This window comes from Opisthorchis viverrini (genome assembly GCF_000715545.1).
Source record: "Opisthorchis viverrini unplaced genomic scaffold opera_v5_155, whole genome shotgun sequence".
Lineage (NCBI taxonomy): Eukaryota > Metazoa > Platyhelminthes > Trematoda > Opisthorchiida > Opisthorchiidae > Opisthorchis > Opisthorchis viverrini.
Window position 1 is genome coordinate 1034437 of NW_008751811.1, and position 17525 is coordinate 1051961.

The 17525-nt window shown below is 42.6% G+C and overlaps 1 protein-coding gene across 1 annotated transcript; it reads right to left on the reverse strand.

Annotated features, from left to right (window-relative positions):
- Nucleotides 1–860: 860 nt before the first annotated feature.
- Nucleotides 861–2352, reverse strand: T265_07025 (hypothetical protein; the record flags this gene model as incomplete). Its single annotated transcript, XM_009172446.1, has 2 exons — nt 861–1376; nt 2077–2352. The coding sequence occupies 2 exons, from the start codon at nt 2110–2112 to the stop codon at nt 1122–1124; spliced, it is 291 nt and encodes a 96-aa protein (XP_009170710.1).
- Between the last annotated feature and the right edge of the window lie 15173 nt (nt 2353–17525).

Consider the following 17525-nt stretch of genomic DNA (forward strand, 5'->3'; position numbering starts at 1 on the left):
GATAATATGTCGCAGGACAAGCAACTAGGGTGTGCTTGATGGTTGTTGATCAGGTCGCAGCTGATCTGCCTGTCAAGCATTGCATTTAGCTTGGAAACGACGATTTGTTATAAGTGAGCGCTTGCGTGAACTGATTATATGACCAAGTTTGGTGGCCAGACGTTTAAAGACTAATTGCCAGGCTTGGTGAACAGACCAACGACCAGCTGATCAAAAGCCAATCAGACATGCTACATCGACCATCATATCCTCCCAGGAAGCCATACTTCAAAAGATGGTAGAATGAGCTGTTGGTTTCTGTGAATGGAGTAAAAATTCAAAAGTGGAACAAGAAATTCAGAAACCACATGCTCATTGCAGCTGAGAAATGATGATGCATAGTGCAATAAGGATATGACACCTTGGCTACTTAAAGTGTTCTCTGGTGAAGATCCTGTAATAAATAAGACTGCTAACAACCTGAAAATCATGCAACGAAAGTACGTTGATTGAGAGAACTTGACCTGATCGATACACGAAAACCTATACGGAATTAGCTCACTTGGTTGGCAACTTGGCTGCCATCAGCAACACGTTCATCAGTTACTTGCATTACTTCATCCCACACCAAATATGTTAAATGTTTCTCAACTCAGGCCAATCTAGTTTGCAATTCACTCCGTTTTTGGCGAAAATTAACGACAGGTAAGGAAATCTGCACCAAAATCCGCCGCTGAACGTGTTAAGACTCGTATGGAGTTCCGAACCGGCCAGAATTATTAATTACTTTGGTTTCCGATATGAATCTTGGGATTTTGGAGTGAGCAGGGAAAGGAAGTCAGAAATTTGTTCAAAAATATAATAGTAAAAGATACAGTATCATCCAGGTAGTCACAAGAGAGTGGTTAAATATACACAGTCGAACATATAACACATAACATGAGTACATCTGAATTGTGCATCTCTGTGGAACAGAAAATACATCACCAAAGTCATTTGGAGTTAACAAAGGTAGAATAATTAAGATAAAGGCAGGATACAGAAGCAACTAGGTCCACGTTCCGCCACATTTGAATTTAGTCACAGCAGACGCTTGAAGTACACAGTAAACTGGGGAATGTGTTCCGGCGCGGATAAAAGGTTTACGGGACAATGTTTTGGTCCCCTGAGGGGATGATATCTGCATTGCTTTCAGGATTCTCTTGTGAATGGGACTCACTTTCTGCGCTAAATTTCTTCTTCTTGGAGGATTTTGGAAGGTCACCCGGTTTCACCTTACACTCACGGCGTGCTGCAATCAACTGTTGTTCTTCAGCAATAGTTTCAAACTTGGCCTTTTGATATATCTTCTTTGACCCCACCAAGTTGAGTATAATAATATCACAGATCACGGGTGCCTGCGGAAGTGACAAAGAAACAAGAGTAATCAAGGTTGTTCCCTTATTAAATACGATATCTTAAACAGAAAAGCGAAAAGATTAGCCGTGGTCAACGAAAAGTCAGACTTTGAAAACTAAGCAACACGTATGGAGTCGCTCTTCCTTACGATGTGGTGGATCATCCGCAAGACTCGCGAAGCTGGTTTCCGGCGCTACCGGGCAGGATAGTTTAGGACGGAAGGAGTGTGCGGCACGAATACGCTGTAGACAGAAACAGCTGGTCGGTTCGTTCACACTGAATTGGAAGTATTTCGGAGGTTTCAATGGACGGTAATTGCCTTTTTTGCTTCAATTATTCTGCCCATCATGTTGACCATAGTTTGCGTCTGACGATATACGGCAAGCCGAATAAAAAAAGCTGTGCAGTATTAAAGTGGTGTGTGCTGCTAGCAAATTACACTCATTTGCACACGGAATTGGTTTTCACGGAAGACCCAACTGAATCTCTCAATCAGGAAGTTCTTCAACTGAAGGTGTTATATCTAAGTTCATTATCGGAAAAGATTTTTGCGCATTCCTCAGCAAGTGAATTCAAATTTTATGCTGCACACGAATTTGTAAAGGATACGGAATGGAGCATTGGACCTCAGATTATCCTAGCCCGTTAATAAACAAACGATAGTCGTATTACTGACACTCCAGGGCAGTCTGAACTTACCAAACCCAGCAACGCGATGCCCGAGCCGATATTCATTGTGAGCGGAAGGATATGGAACTTTCCAGCTGTACCAGTAGAATGAATTTGGAAGCGAATGCCGTAGGCCTTTATCAAATCCCGATGGAGTACTCCGTCTAAGTAGTAGTAGTATGCGTATCTTCAGAAAGAATAATGTGGACGGAAATGCACTTTTATTGGTCACAACAGGGTTCACAGCAAGCCATTTCATGTTTTTAGAGATTTCGTGTTCAACCAAAGAGATCAGCTCTATCCGAACATCATCGCATAAACACGGGTTAGGTACAGCGAGCATTTGACTATTGTAATGGGTAGCACTTTGAAGCTGAATAGGTTCGACAGTAGAAAATAATTTTCGGAGTCATNAATAATTTTCGGAGTCATTCACACGCCTGTTTCAATCAGTACCTGATGAACTACATGCGAGCCACCAGTGATGCAGAACACTTGTTATCGGGCAAGTAAGATGTGGATAAAAATAGCCATGGGCAGTTTTTTAGAAGCTGATCAGAAACCTGATTGGCTTGTAAACTCGTCAAATATGCATATGGGAAATTCTAGGATGTAATTGGTGAATCGAAAGGTTCAAGCCGTCAAACAAGGCCTTTAGCTCAAAGGTCTTGAGAAAATGCAGTGGTATTGGTGTAGGGATACCAAGGCAGTTTAACTTCTGCGGAAAAAGTCAACACGTTCTATCTCGGAACTTGGTGGGCCAGGAGACCCTTTTTATCAGACAAGCACCATTTTGTGGTCCATCCTCTTCGTGACAGGTTCGCTCAGTGACTTGTTTTTGTCTTACAATGTAACATGGATAAAAGAATTTTACGTGTACCTGTTGGCATCCCATTTTGTGACTGGTACCAATGTGCTCAAAGCAAATATGACCTCCGTTTATGTCACCCGTAAAGTGCGATCGCCGCTAGAAACGGTGCAATTGACAAACGGAATATTGAATCGTATCTCTCATGTGACACCCGGAAATTTTTGGGTCCTGATGGGATAGCATCTTTTATTCGTTTTTCTCCTAGATGAAGACTACCAGTGACGGTGTTTTTTTAAAGGATTTGTTTACGATCACTGCAAGTCACTGTCACTTGACGCGCTGTCAGTGTGCATGTTCGTAGTGAATAAATAACGAAAACAGCCTAAATCCTTCGGCACAGTAGAACAGCCTAAGGGGGTGAGACAAGATATCCTCTCCATGATCAGTTGATCACCGTGTTGCGGATGCACACACGGTGAACGTCGCCAACTGAGGTGTGTGAAAAACCGCGGGCAAAAGGACGACGAGTTCTTGAAAATAGTCGAAAACCACTATTTCGGTTAGTTCTCATTCATTTTGAGGGATAGAAACGGATTTTATGTGATTTTTGGAAGCAAACTAAGGCCATGATGAAAAAGGACCAGTAGTATTTAGAAATACAACGTCTTATGTTGACAGTGGATATAGGTCGAAACTCCTTACTAGGGGAGTATCTACTCAACGATATAGCACGAACTGAGACTGCCACGGTGAAGCTCACGCTCTCGAAACACCAGGACCTATTCTATCTTCTCTTAGGATTCGGACAACCGGGCTGTTAAATTTTTTCAAGCTTCTACTCAACCGTTCCAGCTAATGATGAACTATTGCACCATATTCTAGCTATATATGTTCAAAAGCGCTTCTAAAATTTCAAACGAAAACTGGGATCTAATAGAGAATTTTCATTGATTTCTCCTGACTGGCTCCTTGATAGAAAGTAATGTTTTGAAATAGACAATGTGTAGTTGATTTGCAATACCACGTTCAGTAAGCCACAGCGCTCAATTCCGTTACAATACAGCCATCGACACACGTCGGTAGGGTGAAAAGGACACAGATGGTGTTCTCTGCCACTTTGGCTTTGGGGATGTATTGTCAGAGCCAAAATTTGAGTGATAGAATTTTTAAATAACATATCCCTTTCTATCGGCTACAAATCATCGCCAGTTATTTTCAGATAAATATTTTATTGTATGTTTCACAATGTTGTCGAAGCTCAATGATGTTAAATACTGACACAGTTCGGATTCCCGAAGTTGTGAATTATTTGGTCTACACTGTTGACAATAGAAAAAATACGTAGATTTTTTGAACAGCTTTCTGAAACAAATTTCCTCTACAGAAGAATGTTAGCTCAGGTAGCGGAGACGGTTGTTGGTTTGTTTGCTAAGCTGGGCAATTTGACTGCAAACGTTTTATCACAAATGGAGATGACATCATCAGTGCGTTATTAGGGAGCATGGTGGAGCGTAACGATGGGTTCGTGGTTGTGCACAACCACGCTTCCTAACAACGTACTGATAATGTCACTTCAACTGGTCATGAAACGTTTGCAATCAAAATGCCAAGCTCAGCGAATAAAGCAAAGGCCAACTTTTTTCTTCCAATTTTAGGATCTGTAACTTTTAAGTGTGCTTCGAATTCCACAATTCTTGTACCCTTCGAAAACACATGCAGAGGTTCTAGGTATGAAGCTGAACATATTCGAGGATTGTGTGGAACATTTCCTTCTAGCATTCATAAAACGTAATGCCCCTAGGGTTCAGTTAGAAAAGAGTGGGAGCAGAATGAACGGAATTACAAAAAAACGACAAAAAAACAAGGCATAAGTTACATCCATCATTAAGAGGATTCGGCATTTACGCCCGGAGGTCGAATTTTTTTTCACTCTGAAAGTAGCTTGAAAAACTGAACCTCCACAAAAAATTTCTGAGCGGAAATACTTGAAACCTACATGAAACTTTCAACAGCATGCAGTGATGGTCTATTAATAAATATTAAATTAAATTCAGAAAAATAAACAAAGTTCTTCCTTTATTTTAGTTATTGCATCAACTCTGCTAAGCAGCACAATTCCTACCACCTGATGGACATAAGGCTTATTGAAACTTATCCAGATCAGTGTTTTTCTCTGCTTCTATCTTCTTCCATGGATCGTCTGACACATGCCTCGGAATGCACCGGCTGAATCCAAGTTTCTGTGATTTTAGCTAGCTTTCAGGTTTTTACAGATGAGTTTTGTATAAAAGGGGTAAAAAGTTCGTTGCACTGAAAAGCGAGAAATCCCTCCTACAAATGGCACCTGGAGAACATTTTCTCTCCTATGAGAACGATAAATGTGGATGAATCGAAGTAACAAAGTATAACCGAAATATACTTGTGTACATTCAACCTAAATGGGGCAAATCACGCATGTTATGGCCATTTCTAAGCATCAGTCGTAGTAAAAACTCCAGTTCACAAGTCTCTCTGCAGTTATTGCCGTCCATTAACGCCAAACTTATGAATAAAAGAATTTGAAAGAAACACGAATGGGTTTTAAAGTTTCCTAGAAAAGCAATATAAAAAACCAAAAGTGCCATCTGAAGTTATCTAAAGAACATATAGAATCGCGCTAGCCTTGTAGTGGACTTACATTAAATTTAACTCTAGAACTATTTTAAGACTGCAGATGCCATTGTACATTGGGTGAAACTAAAAAAGTTGCACTTGAGTCTGGGGAAACCGTTTGAAGTCTCATGGTGCTCAGTGCTTTCTACGACTGTTGCTGTATTTAATTAATCATCTCACAAATGGTGTCTTATATGAATTCTGTATTCTAAGAAGCAATAAGAAGTCTGCGGGGGAATCGTGACTCTACGACTTTTTTGAGATCACCATTGGGTTTTCGACCGCACTGCAAATACTACCTAGAGGTCTGAAAAAATCGCTTCTCGTAAGAAGGTGCATTGCGATGATCATAATTTAAACCCATCATGATATTTTCGACCGTTTGACTTAGAAGTAAGTGTTCCAGAATCCGGTATGAACACTCAACTAGATCTAGATGCCATATGTTTGTTCACTAATGAGATGAAAGCTAAGGCAGTGAGTCATCGGTGCAAATGACAGCTCTGACCACCTCTGTATGAATCCAGTGCTGACTACGGGCGAAGGTCTGCAGGGTGATGGTCCATCCGTACGGCATGGTTGCAGCACAGATGTGCAGGAAAATAACCCAGTATAAATGTTTGCTTAATGACAACCCATTTGAACACAAAAGGTTTATGAGGTGGGAAGTCCAACATATGTTTCATAGGTAACAGCTAAGTTAGAGTACGCTTGGCCAGTCCAAAGAACTTTGTAATGGAGCTGAGCCTACGGGCTCAAAAGAAACTAAGATGCAGTTGCAAGGAAATGTCGAAAACTGAACGCTTCCAGTAAGATAAGAAACTCAGTAATCTTTCTGAAGTCATAACGTGAGAGTGGATACTATCATTCATCGGCTACCCAGGAGCACACAGGAACTCTCTTGGAGGAGACACCACGAAAAAAGGGGCTTTCTTGCATTTATTGCGATGGCGCTGTTTCGGTATTTTTGAAGTAGTGTAGATGTCACAGCAAAAATCAAGTGCCACAAGCATGCAACGCAGTATAATGGGTTATTTTACCCAGGTGTTTAAATTTTATGATTTTTTGGAACAGTGTTTAAAAATACTGTCTAAATACTACATTTTCGATGTTCCGACTATGCCAGGTGTCGTCATAAGTACTGAATTAATTCCGGTCTTTACACTCGAATGACTGTCAACGTTTGGGCTTGCAACTTTGGTCGCGTTCGTTTCTCAGCAATTTGGGACCACAAGCCACAAAACAATTCGCCGCAATCAGGTTCTCGTTGTTTGCTGTTTTTTATTTGCTCTCGGATTTCTGTATCTTCCCCATTGCAAGACGCCCCAAAGTAATCCGAGGAGAATCTTCGGCCGTCGCGATTTAAATTCAGAAACAATTCGAATCAAGAAACTGCCTAATAACAAGGAACACATGGAATCCCTAGGGCATAGAAGCAGGCGTGTTATACTAAAACAAGAGGGATAGGATGGCTGCAGACATTTGTCGGAACAGATCAGCGTAAAAGCAAATGCTTTAAGTATACATTAGTGATGAAACAGTGACAAGGTTAAATGCGGATGAGAGAATATCAGTGAACATAATGGTCATATAGTTACTATCCTGCTACTACGTTGTAGGATGACACTTTTGATTAGTTGCTTCTCAATTGATAACTAATCGGCCTAAACGAATTCGGTGCAAAGCGGATCGTGATCGACAATTTGTTACCGCATGCACAAACCCATTCTGCTTTGAATGTAGCATGGAAAACTGTCCGAGCGGAAGTAAATCTAGAGGCAGGACTAACTGGAATGCCAAAGATTGTAAACTTCCGGTGTACTAGGGATGAAGCGTGAGATGACAGCCCAATTTCTGCCTGGTTATTAGTAGCATTTATGCAGGTCGGTGATAGCGGAATATTCGTATCAGTCGCACCAGGCACAGGTTTGTAGTATTCAGGAATAACACGCTTGAAGCTGAATCATTTATGCAACTAATGCTCATCAGGATACACGGAAATGTCCACATATGCACGGTAGTGATAGGGCAAAAACTACATTGGTAGGGACAAAAATTAGAATAATGTAATAATACACTAGGGACTCATTCAGTAAACCCAGCATAAATCAATTCATAAGACAGGGTGTCAAGACTAAAAAAGCCATTTTTAATGCGAATGATTCTTACCTTCTACATATACAAACCACTCTCGTTTGAACGGTCATCCTTAGATTCTGGCGTAATTACTCTGGTGACTCCACACCAAAGGGAAGCACAAAACTCTGGTTTTGTTCTTCCTAGAGCTCATTAGCAATGCGCATCCAATGACCCTACCGGAATTTGAACTCCGAACATCTGATATGCGAGGCGAACGTGTTTCCACCACTCCACCAACGTAAGTTGGACGCGCTTGAATTTTTGCGTCTGAATAAGCAAATGTGTTCACGCTTGATCGATGTGATTGGATTGCCCGACCCATCGAACAATGACTCAGTAACTGTCCTGGCTGTGCATCATGATCATGATTATGATCATCGACAGCATGACATCAGTGTTCAACACTGATGCTTCGCTGCCGTAAAACCATGATGTATTTGAAAGCCTTATTGTAAAGAAAAGAATAAAGGTGGACTGGAAGTTACTCAATGGTACCTTGGAACAATCATTCCGAGGTGCGTACACCTACACACACCTATTCAGGCAATCTGTATAGAAACTAAGAAGAACGCCACTAACATCGGTTGGCAGCCATATCTTGCAATGTCCCCAACCAGAGTGGGTGGGGATCACGCAGTGCCCACCCTTGAAGGCAAGCAGAAACGACAGCACTCAAGCGTTTCTTAATCTGCTTCGTACCCCTCTGTCAAGTCAAGGGTTGGTCACCTCTCTGCTTCAGCCACTCTGAATTGGACAGGAAAACAACAGTCTTCGTCAAACCATGGTTCGGCATGTGCAATACATGGCCTAAACAACACAGATTCTGCTGCTAGACATTCTTCAGGTGGAAGTCGATGTGACAAGCTTAATAGCCGCCTCGTTACGGATTCTCCGACGTCAACCAATCGACAGGAGCTATGGTGCTGAGACAACAATTGTCGAACACATGACAGTTTCGATTATCGAACAGATCACTTCTCACGACCCTACAATAAAACAGCCACACTGTAGCTTGATACACGTGTCCAGTGAGACTCACGGATATACCACTTGGAATCCATAGGTGCCTCAAATTAACAAAGGCCATGGAGATTCGTGCATTAACCACAATCAAAACTAATACAACTTCCAAGATAAGTAAAACGCTCTACAACTTCCAGTACCTCTCCCTAAGTTGTAAGTGGCGCGTTCAGTGACTGCACGTCCATTAGCATGATCTTTCACTTTGTCGGTGCAAAGTGCATCCAAAGTTCATCCAAAAGCTCCTCTGACTTTTCCTCCCCATCGAAGATGAGAACGATTTCGTCTGAAAATCAACAAGGTTTTCTTCACAAACTATTTGAACATCAGTGTTTTGAAGACCTTTCAGCGTTCGTACCATTACCAAATCGATTACAAAGTTAAAAAGGAATGGAGAGACTGGACATCCCTAAAGGACATCGTGTTGTGTACGGAAGCTTTTAGAAAGCTCTCTGTGTACACTCACATGTCCGGAAGTCTGATAATACAAAGAACGTATCATGTTCAAAAACTTTCGGGTATTCCTTGATGACTAAGCGTGTTAAGAAGAACAGACCGGTCAACCGAGTCGAATGCGCCTTGGAAATCCAGGAACACAAGAATTGTGGGTCGCTTATACGTATGGCTTTGTTCTGGCACCTGACGCAGTGTGAAGATTTGGTCAACGCAACCCATACTAGGCCGGAATTCCGCTTGCTGCTCTAGAGTCTGTCTCACGAGCCACCGTAAGGCGACGAAGCACAAATGACGCCAACGGTCTCGTTACGACCGGGGTCAAGCTGATCCCTCTGTGTTTACCACACTCACTACATGCTCCTTTTTTAGAAATGGGCACTATCGACTCTTTCCAGTTGTTTGAGACAGACTCTTTTTCCAAAATGCAAGCAAGAGATCAGACAAACGTTGGCTGAGGACTACACACCCGCCTCTGAACTATGCGGGTGGGATGTCATCCGGACCAGAAGTTCGGTGGCGCTTGAAAGATCGTATGCAGTCACAAGCCCCCGGGGCTGTAGGCTGTGACGATTGATTGACCCGCCAGTCAGGACTTTCCAGTCAGGTAGCATCACAAACGCTTGAAACCCACTGGACAACTTTTTTGGTTTCAGTTGTGGGGTTTTGCGAGATATGCATTTTTTTTTCATACTCACACCACTCTTACTTCCCTTATGCCACTGTGTATGAACAAAATCTCCAACGGACGATTCCTGCCCTAGCAATTAGCGTCACATGCTAATAGTGTGCTTTTCAAGACAAGAGTTTCACAGGTGACAGAGAACGACCATTTGTTCTCTGAACGCTACACCTTTTGTGGTGTTTTGAGTCTTCTAATTATTCTGGCAGGACAAATTTGCAATATCTTCTTGGTATGAAAATTTAAGTTCTCTCAAATGGTCATTTTTTGTTTTCTGTCTGTGATCTGTGTGACTACAACTGGCCCCGCATTCTGCCATTTTAATCCCAGACAAGTTCTACATGATGCACTCCTGTTTGGTGAGAAACACCATTGGAATCTGCTAATGGCTGGGTACAGCGATGCCACTTCGACTATGGGGTCTCAATTCTCAAAACACCATTCGAAAAAATAAAGTTCACTGGGTATACATTCATCCTGGAATACTCACATGAGCTATGCAGCAATTTGACTAGCAAATCTACTGATGGAGTCATAGCACACAGTGCTGGTTATGCCGTTGGCTCTGTGACAATCTTACCATCTTTTCGAAGGCTTTAATGGTTCAGCCAGTGAAATAGTTCGTTAGTTGACTAAAACTTTCGCAGCGGGCACCACCATATTTCGAGACGCATTGCCGCTCGTCCAGAAGGCATGGTTTTTGAGAAGAAGATAAAAGAGTCTGGTCCTAGGAGTATTTTCATGGAGCTATGGGACACACCATAATCCACGCGCTTATAAGGATAGCATGACCAATCTAAACTAATGTGCCATTTACACTGAAAAAGCTCAGATCTTTCCTGACAAGACTCTGTCTACAATATTCAGATGGACGGTTTGACTAGAGAACATTGGCTCAGGGAGCAAAAATGTGTGAGCAGCCGATCGTGACACTTGCCATATTAAGTGTTGTGCACACCCACCGATTCCGTACCCGAGAAGCTTTACTCTATTGAAGAAAGTCTGCTCTGTGTAGAAAGAGCTGCCAAGAAGCCCACAACATGTTTGCAAACATTATTTCAGGGCGTACAGGTTTCTGAGTGCTGTGTGACTCTAGCACGTTGAAAATCAGGGGATGCTTTCGGGATATCTTTTAAACAGGCACATACAGAACCCATTGATTAAGTCCCTCGACAACCCAGGAGACCGCATGCACACAGGCGAGTACCTTGTTCCGTTCTCTTTTGATTCACCTCGGTGATAACTTAGGATCGTGGTGACTAAAAACAGCTTCGCCTCACCAGAGAAGGAACATCTCTCGTGACCACAGCAAACTAAGTGTTTTTGTGGTAAAGAAATTTGTTGTAAGTAGAACCTAGTTGAAAATGGTTATAAAAGCAAAGAGTGCATAGTTCAACGATGAATACCGAGGAGTTTTTACAGTAGGAAGAACTCAGAAGTGTGGGTTATTCTTATCAAGAAAAAACAGCTATCGAGCGACTGCTCAACTGTATTTGACAATGTTCTCACTGGTATATTCACTAGTTACTCAATTTCTACTATAAGCATAACCAACTGCAAGTGGTTGAGCCACTGACATAAGAAGTTTAGATATACTTCCTTTCATTCCAGTGAACAAGGTAAAGTGAATCTTTCGGAGCACCGTCATCCGTTTCCTTCACTAATATCTATCGGTTCTGTGGAACATTTTGTAACTAAAGCCTGTTCGCCCCAAAATTGTATGCCTCCAAGCAGGGTATGATTTTGGTCGGTTTCTGTGGCGCACGCTCTTATACGCAGATGGTAGTAGCTAGCTTCGAGCTGAAAGAAAACCAGAGGATTACTTCAAATCCGGATATTGTTTTTGTTTTGACCAGGGCAGATCGTAGACCGATTGCCAGATAATACACAGTGACACGTCAGGCATATCGAGCAATGAATTGAAGACCAACAAATAGCTAATCTAAAATGCAAATCAGCTGGGGTCAACACCAGATGTGGTATTGAATGCATCATTGTCATTTAATTTCCAAATCAACTGCTACCATGTCAGGACTCTCACAAGTTACGGAATCACTCCTGTGATTAAGAAACTCGAAAGAGTGCAATTCTGATCTTTGTGGATTAACACGAGTTTGATGATGAGCTTCGTCACTCGGTTGAGGTCACTGTCAATTCGACTTATGTTGAAGGGTAACCACGTTGAGATATCATAAGGATATCTAGGTCATGCAATCATCCTCCTCGTTTTGTATGGTTTAACAAACCTGGACATTTTATGCTAGAAAGATGCAAATGAGTGCGAAAGAACGTTTTTTGCACAAAGAGGTATCGTACTAATGTTTAGGGTAGCTGAGTCCTTAACCTCATCTTTCGTAGGGTCTGTCTGAACCTGTGAATCACAGATAATATCTTCTGAGATAATTTCAACCACTCAAAGTGTTAGGCCACAGTTATATCACAATGCCGGCTGATTTGATCATTAAGAGCTAATCGTTGGAAGTGTCCAGTTAGGGTGCCAAATACTCCTGGATTTTCGGCGTTGGATGGAGATCGAAATGTACTGGAGAAAAAATTAGTCTCCAAGGGACAAAAAACGGCGCACTTCATTCAGTCGACTGGAGAGCCAGATATCCCAAGGATTTAAATCCCCAATGTTGTTTCCAGTACCAAACATTTTGATTATATGGCATAATTTTGTTATATAATTAGTAATGTTTTGCATGGAAGTCATTTTTTCGGGGGGGGGGGGGGGCGTCTTTTTNCCTGGATTTTCGGCGTTGGATGGAGATCGAAATGTACTGGAGAAAAAATTAGTCTCCAAGGGACAAAAAACGGCGCACTTCATTCAGTCGACTGGAGAGCCAGATATCCCAAGGATTTAAATCCCCAATGTTGTTTCCAGTACCAAACATTTTGATTATATGGCATAATTTTGTTATATAATTAGTAATGTTTTGCATGGAAGTCATTTTTTGGGGGGGGGGGGCACTTATGTCACTGTGTCCTCAGTTGGTACACCATCAGACTAAGGAACGGGAAACAACACAGGGAGTTCACGTGCATCGATCGTACATCAAACAGTGTCTTCAACAGTTGAGCAAAAGGTCAATGGACCGAGTTCACATGTAAGCGTCCTTTTTGTTCACATTGTCTTCTTACTGTACTAATATATATGTATATATATATGTATGTCACAGCAGTTTTATTCGATAGTAATACAGGGCACACCAGTTTGCATAATCAGATGATGGGTCAACATTAATATTACCTACTGGGAAAAGTTTGATGTAATACTCTTAAGTGACCACATGGAATTCCATACAGCGGTATCACACATAAACAATCATGCTAGCCTAGAATTATTAAAAGTTCGTGCATGTTATATACTGACATTGTGTTTAGATTTTTACTCGCTATTCGTTAAACTAACTGTGTTTCCTAATGTTTTAGCTGATGTACTGAGATTGTTAAAAGATTAAAGCCAATCATTCGGCAATTCTCGTTCTCTATTTCTGGCACAATCATTCGAGTGCGCAACAGTTTAATCTTCTAACAAAATACAATGAAACGATTGTTTCGCCCAGGTCGGTTTGACGCCGACCCCCAATCCTGTTCTGCTTCAGAACAATGGATCGATTGGTACGAAATGTTTACGAATTTCCTGTCATGCATCGACTACCCAAACGTTGACAAAAGAAAACTTTCGGTAAATTTTCTTTCTCCGTCCGTCTATCAACATGTTCGTGAATGTACTACTTACGAAGACGCCATCCAGACGCTCGGAATGATGTACATTTAACCCAAAAATAAAGTGTTTTCTCGCCACGTGCTGGCTACTACCAAACAAGGTCCGGGTCAATTGGTCGATGTGTTCCTGCAAAAATTACGTTACCTTGCCAAGGACTGCAATTTTCGTGCGGGTCTGCGGATGAACATCGGGATGAGGCCATTCGAGACGTTTTCATCACAGGCTTGCAGTCTAATTCCGTTTGATAACGACTACTAGAAAAACACTGTTAATCTTCAACAAGCGTTTGACGAGGCACGTCTGCTTGAACATGCTCAACAACAGTCACTCTCATACGACTCATCTTCTCATGTACCCTGTGGCGCCGCATCTATCAAAACTGATAAACCTTTGACTCCTGTTCGTGAGGCACTTATCTCTCAGACTGGCTCTAATGACACGATTGCAAGCGCGTCCTTATCTTGTTTCTTCTGTGACAACGTTAAGCACATTCGTTCAAAATGCCCGGCTCGTGAGATTTTCTGTCATTCCTGCGGCAAGAAAGGTCATTTCCAAAAGGTTTGTCGCTCCAAACCGAGTTCAAGTCGTATCACATCGACGATGAACCCTGGTGTCTCATCCATTTTCAAGATCTCTTCATCCATGGGACTTTCCAAATCAATCGTTGATGTTATAGTGAATAATATCCCACTTCACGCACTTATCGATACTGGTAGTTGCGAAAGTTATATTTCTTCTGACATCGCACTAAAGCATGGTTGGACAATAACATCCTCTAAGAGCGCTATCTCGATGGCTTCAACGAACTTATCGTGTGTTACTAGCGGTCATCTTTATGCTACCGTTCTGTACAAAAGCACACTATACGAAAGTGTCAAACTCTCGCTCTTATCCAATTTGTGTTCAGACGTCATCCTTGGCTTGGATTTCCTCAGTCAACACCAAAGTGTCATCATACCATTCACGGGTAAGCGGCCCCCATTCGCCATATGCACACTGAAAGCAGCGAGAGTTAACGCCCCCTCTTTGTTTGATAATCTCGCCCCTGGATGTACTCCAATTGCCACTAAATCTCGTCGTTTCTCTCGCACGGATACGGTATTTATCGAGACGGAGATTCGGAAGTTACTAGCTGACAAAATTATTGAGCCGTCTAACTCTCCTTGGCGCGCTCAGGTTCTCGTTACTACAAATGACAGGCATAAGAAGCGCATGGTCATCGATTACAGTCAAACCATAAATCGCTTCACTTACCTTGATGCGTATCCTCTGCCGAAGGTGGACGAACTTGTAGAGAAGGTTTCCCATTACACGGTGTTTAGCACACTAGACCTTCAAAGTGCGTACCACCAGATCCCCATTCTCGACAAAGACAAGCCATATACTGCATTCGAGGCATGTGGTAAACTCTTTCAATTTCGCCGCATTCCGTTCGGAGTTACTAATGGTGTGGCCTGCTTTCAACGCACCATAGACAACATCATACGCGAGGAAGGTCTGCTCGATACATTCGCATATGTTGACAATGTTACCGTGTGTGGTCGCGATGCCCAGGAACATGATCGAAATTTGAAGAAATTCTTAGAGGCCTCAAAACGTCACGGTATTACATTTAACCAGAAAAAGAGCATCATAGCTACTGCGAAAGTACTATTACTGGGATACGAAATATCTCATGGTATGATAAAACCGGATCCTGAACGTTTTCGAGCCCTACGGGAGTTGCCTCATCCATGTGACATCCGTTCACAACGAAGATTGGTCGGAATGCTGGCATACTACGCACACTGGATCCCATGTTTCTCAGATAAGATTCATCAAATCGTCCGCAATCAGATCTTCCCGATTCCAGATAGCGTACAAGCGGCACTGAATAAGCTCAAACACGATTTGGAAAAGGCAGCCGTTTTCACCATAGACTACACTCGTCCACTCGTTGTGGAAACTGATGCTTCCGACATAGCCATTGCGGCCACTCTCAATCAAGACGGGCGCCCGGTAGCTTTCTTTTCACGCACTCTGTCACACAGTGAGCGGCATCATTCAGCAATCGAAAAAGAAGCGTACGCGATTGTTGAAGCTCTGAGAAAGTGGAGACACTACCTGATCGGCAATCACTTCACACTTGTCACGGACCAACGATCAGTCGCCTTTATGTACGACAAACAACACAAAGGCAAAGTAAAAAACGACAAAATCCAGAGATGGAGACTTGAACTGTCCTGTTTTCATTACGATGTCCAGTACCGTCCAGGTAATCAGAATAAAGCCGCTGACGCACTATCGCGGACTGATTACGTATCTGCGATGTCACAGGTGGATCTCAAACATCTTCATAATACATTATGTCACCCCGGTATCACGCGGATGCTTCATTTCGTTCGCTCAAAAAATTTGCCGTTTTCGACCGAGGATGTTAAGGCGATTACAAATCAGTGTAGTATTTGTTCGGAATTGAAGCCTCGTTTCCTCAATCACCCTTTTGGCAATCTTATTAAAGCTACACAGCCGTTTGAACGCGTCAGCATAGATTTTAAAGGCCCACTTCCATCGACCTCCCACAACAAATACCTTCTAACAATGATCGACGAGTACTCTCGTTTCCCATTCGCCTTCGCGTGTACGGATGTGTCCTCATCCACCGTGATCAAGTGTTTTAATCAGTTGTTCTCTTTGTTCGGAATGCCCTCATACGTCCATTCTGATCGTGGTGGAGCTTTCATGTCAGGTGAAGTACAAACGTTTCTTCACGACAGGGGTGTAGCAACCAGTCGAACTACCCCATACAATCCGCGCGGTAACGGACAAGTCGAACGGCTTAATGGTACTCTTTGGAAGTCTATCACTCTGGCGTTGAAGACCCAACAACGGGACATTACCGAGTGGGAATGTGTGCTTCTAGATGCTTTGCACTCTGTTCGCTCCTTATTGTGCACCGCTACTAACACGACACCACATGAAAGATTCCTTAACTTCCACCGGAAGTCAACGTACGGCACCTCTCTTCCGACTTGGTTATCGACTCCAGGCCCCGTTCTGTTAAAAAGGATGACACGTTCTTCCAAATACGATCCGTTAGTGGAAGAGGTGGAACTTGTTAATTGTAACCCGCAGTATGCCTGCGTTCGTTTCCCGAACGGAAAGGAAGAAACTGTTTCTCTTAGACATCTGGCACCCAAAGCACAGACAATATCAGATGTCTATTTAACTGAATCAATCGAAAGTGTAGCGGCTCCTCCAGACGAGACTCAATCACACTCGCTTGATCCTCCTGGAGGCGAAACGGCACCACCAGAACAACCCAGTGAAGTTCCAGGGAATGTCCTACAGTACATCACAGACCAACAGCGTGTTCGACCGTATAATCTTCGAAACCGCGAAGCCTAATTTATATTCTCCTGACAATAATCCCTCCGGCGGGGAAGAATGTTATATACTGACGTTGTGTTTAACTTTTTTACTCGCTATTCGTTGAGCTAATTGTGTTTCCTAATGTTTTAGCTGATGTACTGAAATTGATAGAAGATTAAAGCCAATCATTCGGCAATCCTCGTTCTCTGTTTCTGGCACAATCATTCGAGTGCGCAACAATTTAATCTTCTATCAAAACACAATGGAACGATTGTTTCGCCCAGATCGGTTTGACGCCGATCCCCAATCCTCTTCTGCTTCAGAACAATGGATCCATTGGCACGAAACGTTTACGAACTTCCTCTCATGCATCGAACTCCCAAACGTTGACAAAAGAAAACTTTTGGTAAATTTCCTTTCTCCGTCCGTCTATCAACATGTTTGTGATTGTACTACTTACGAAGACGCCATCCAGACGCTCGAAAAGATGTACATTAAACCCAAAAATGAAGTGTTTTCCCGCCACGTGCTGGCTACTACCAAACAAGAACCGGGCCAATTAGTCGACGCGTTCCTGCAAAAATTACGTTACCTTGCCAAGGACTGCAATTTTCGTGCGGTTTCTGCCGATGAACATCGGG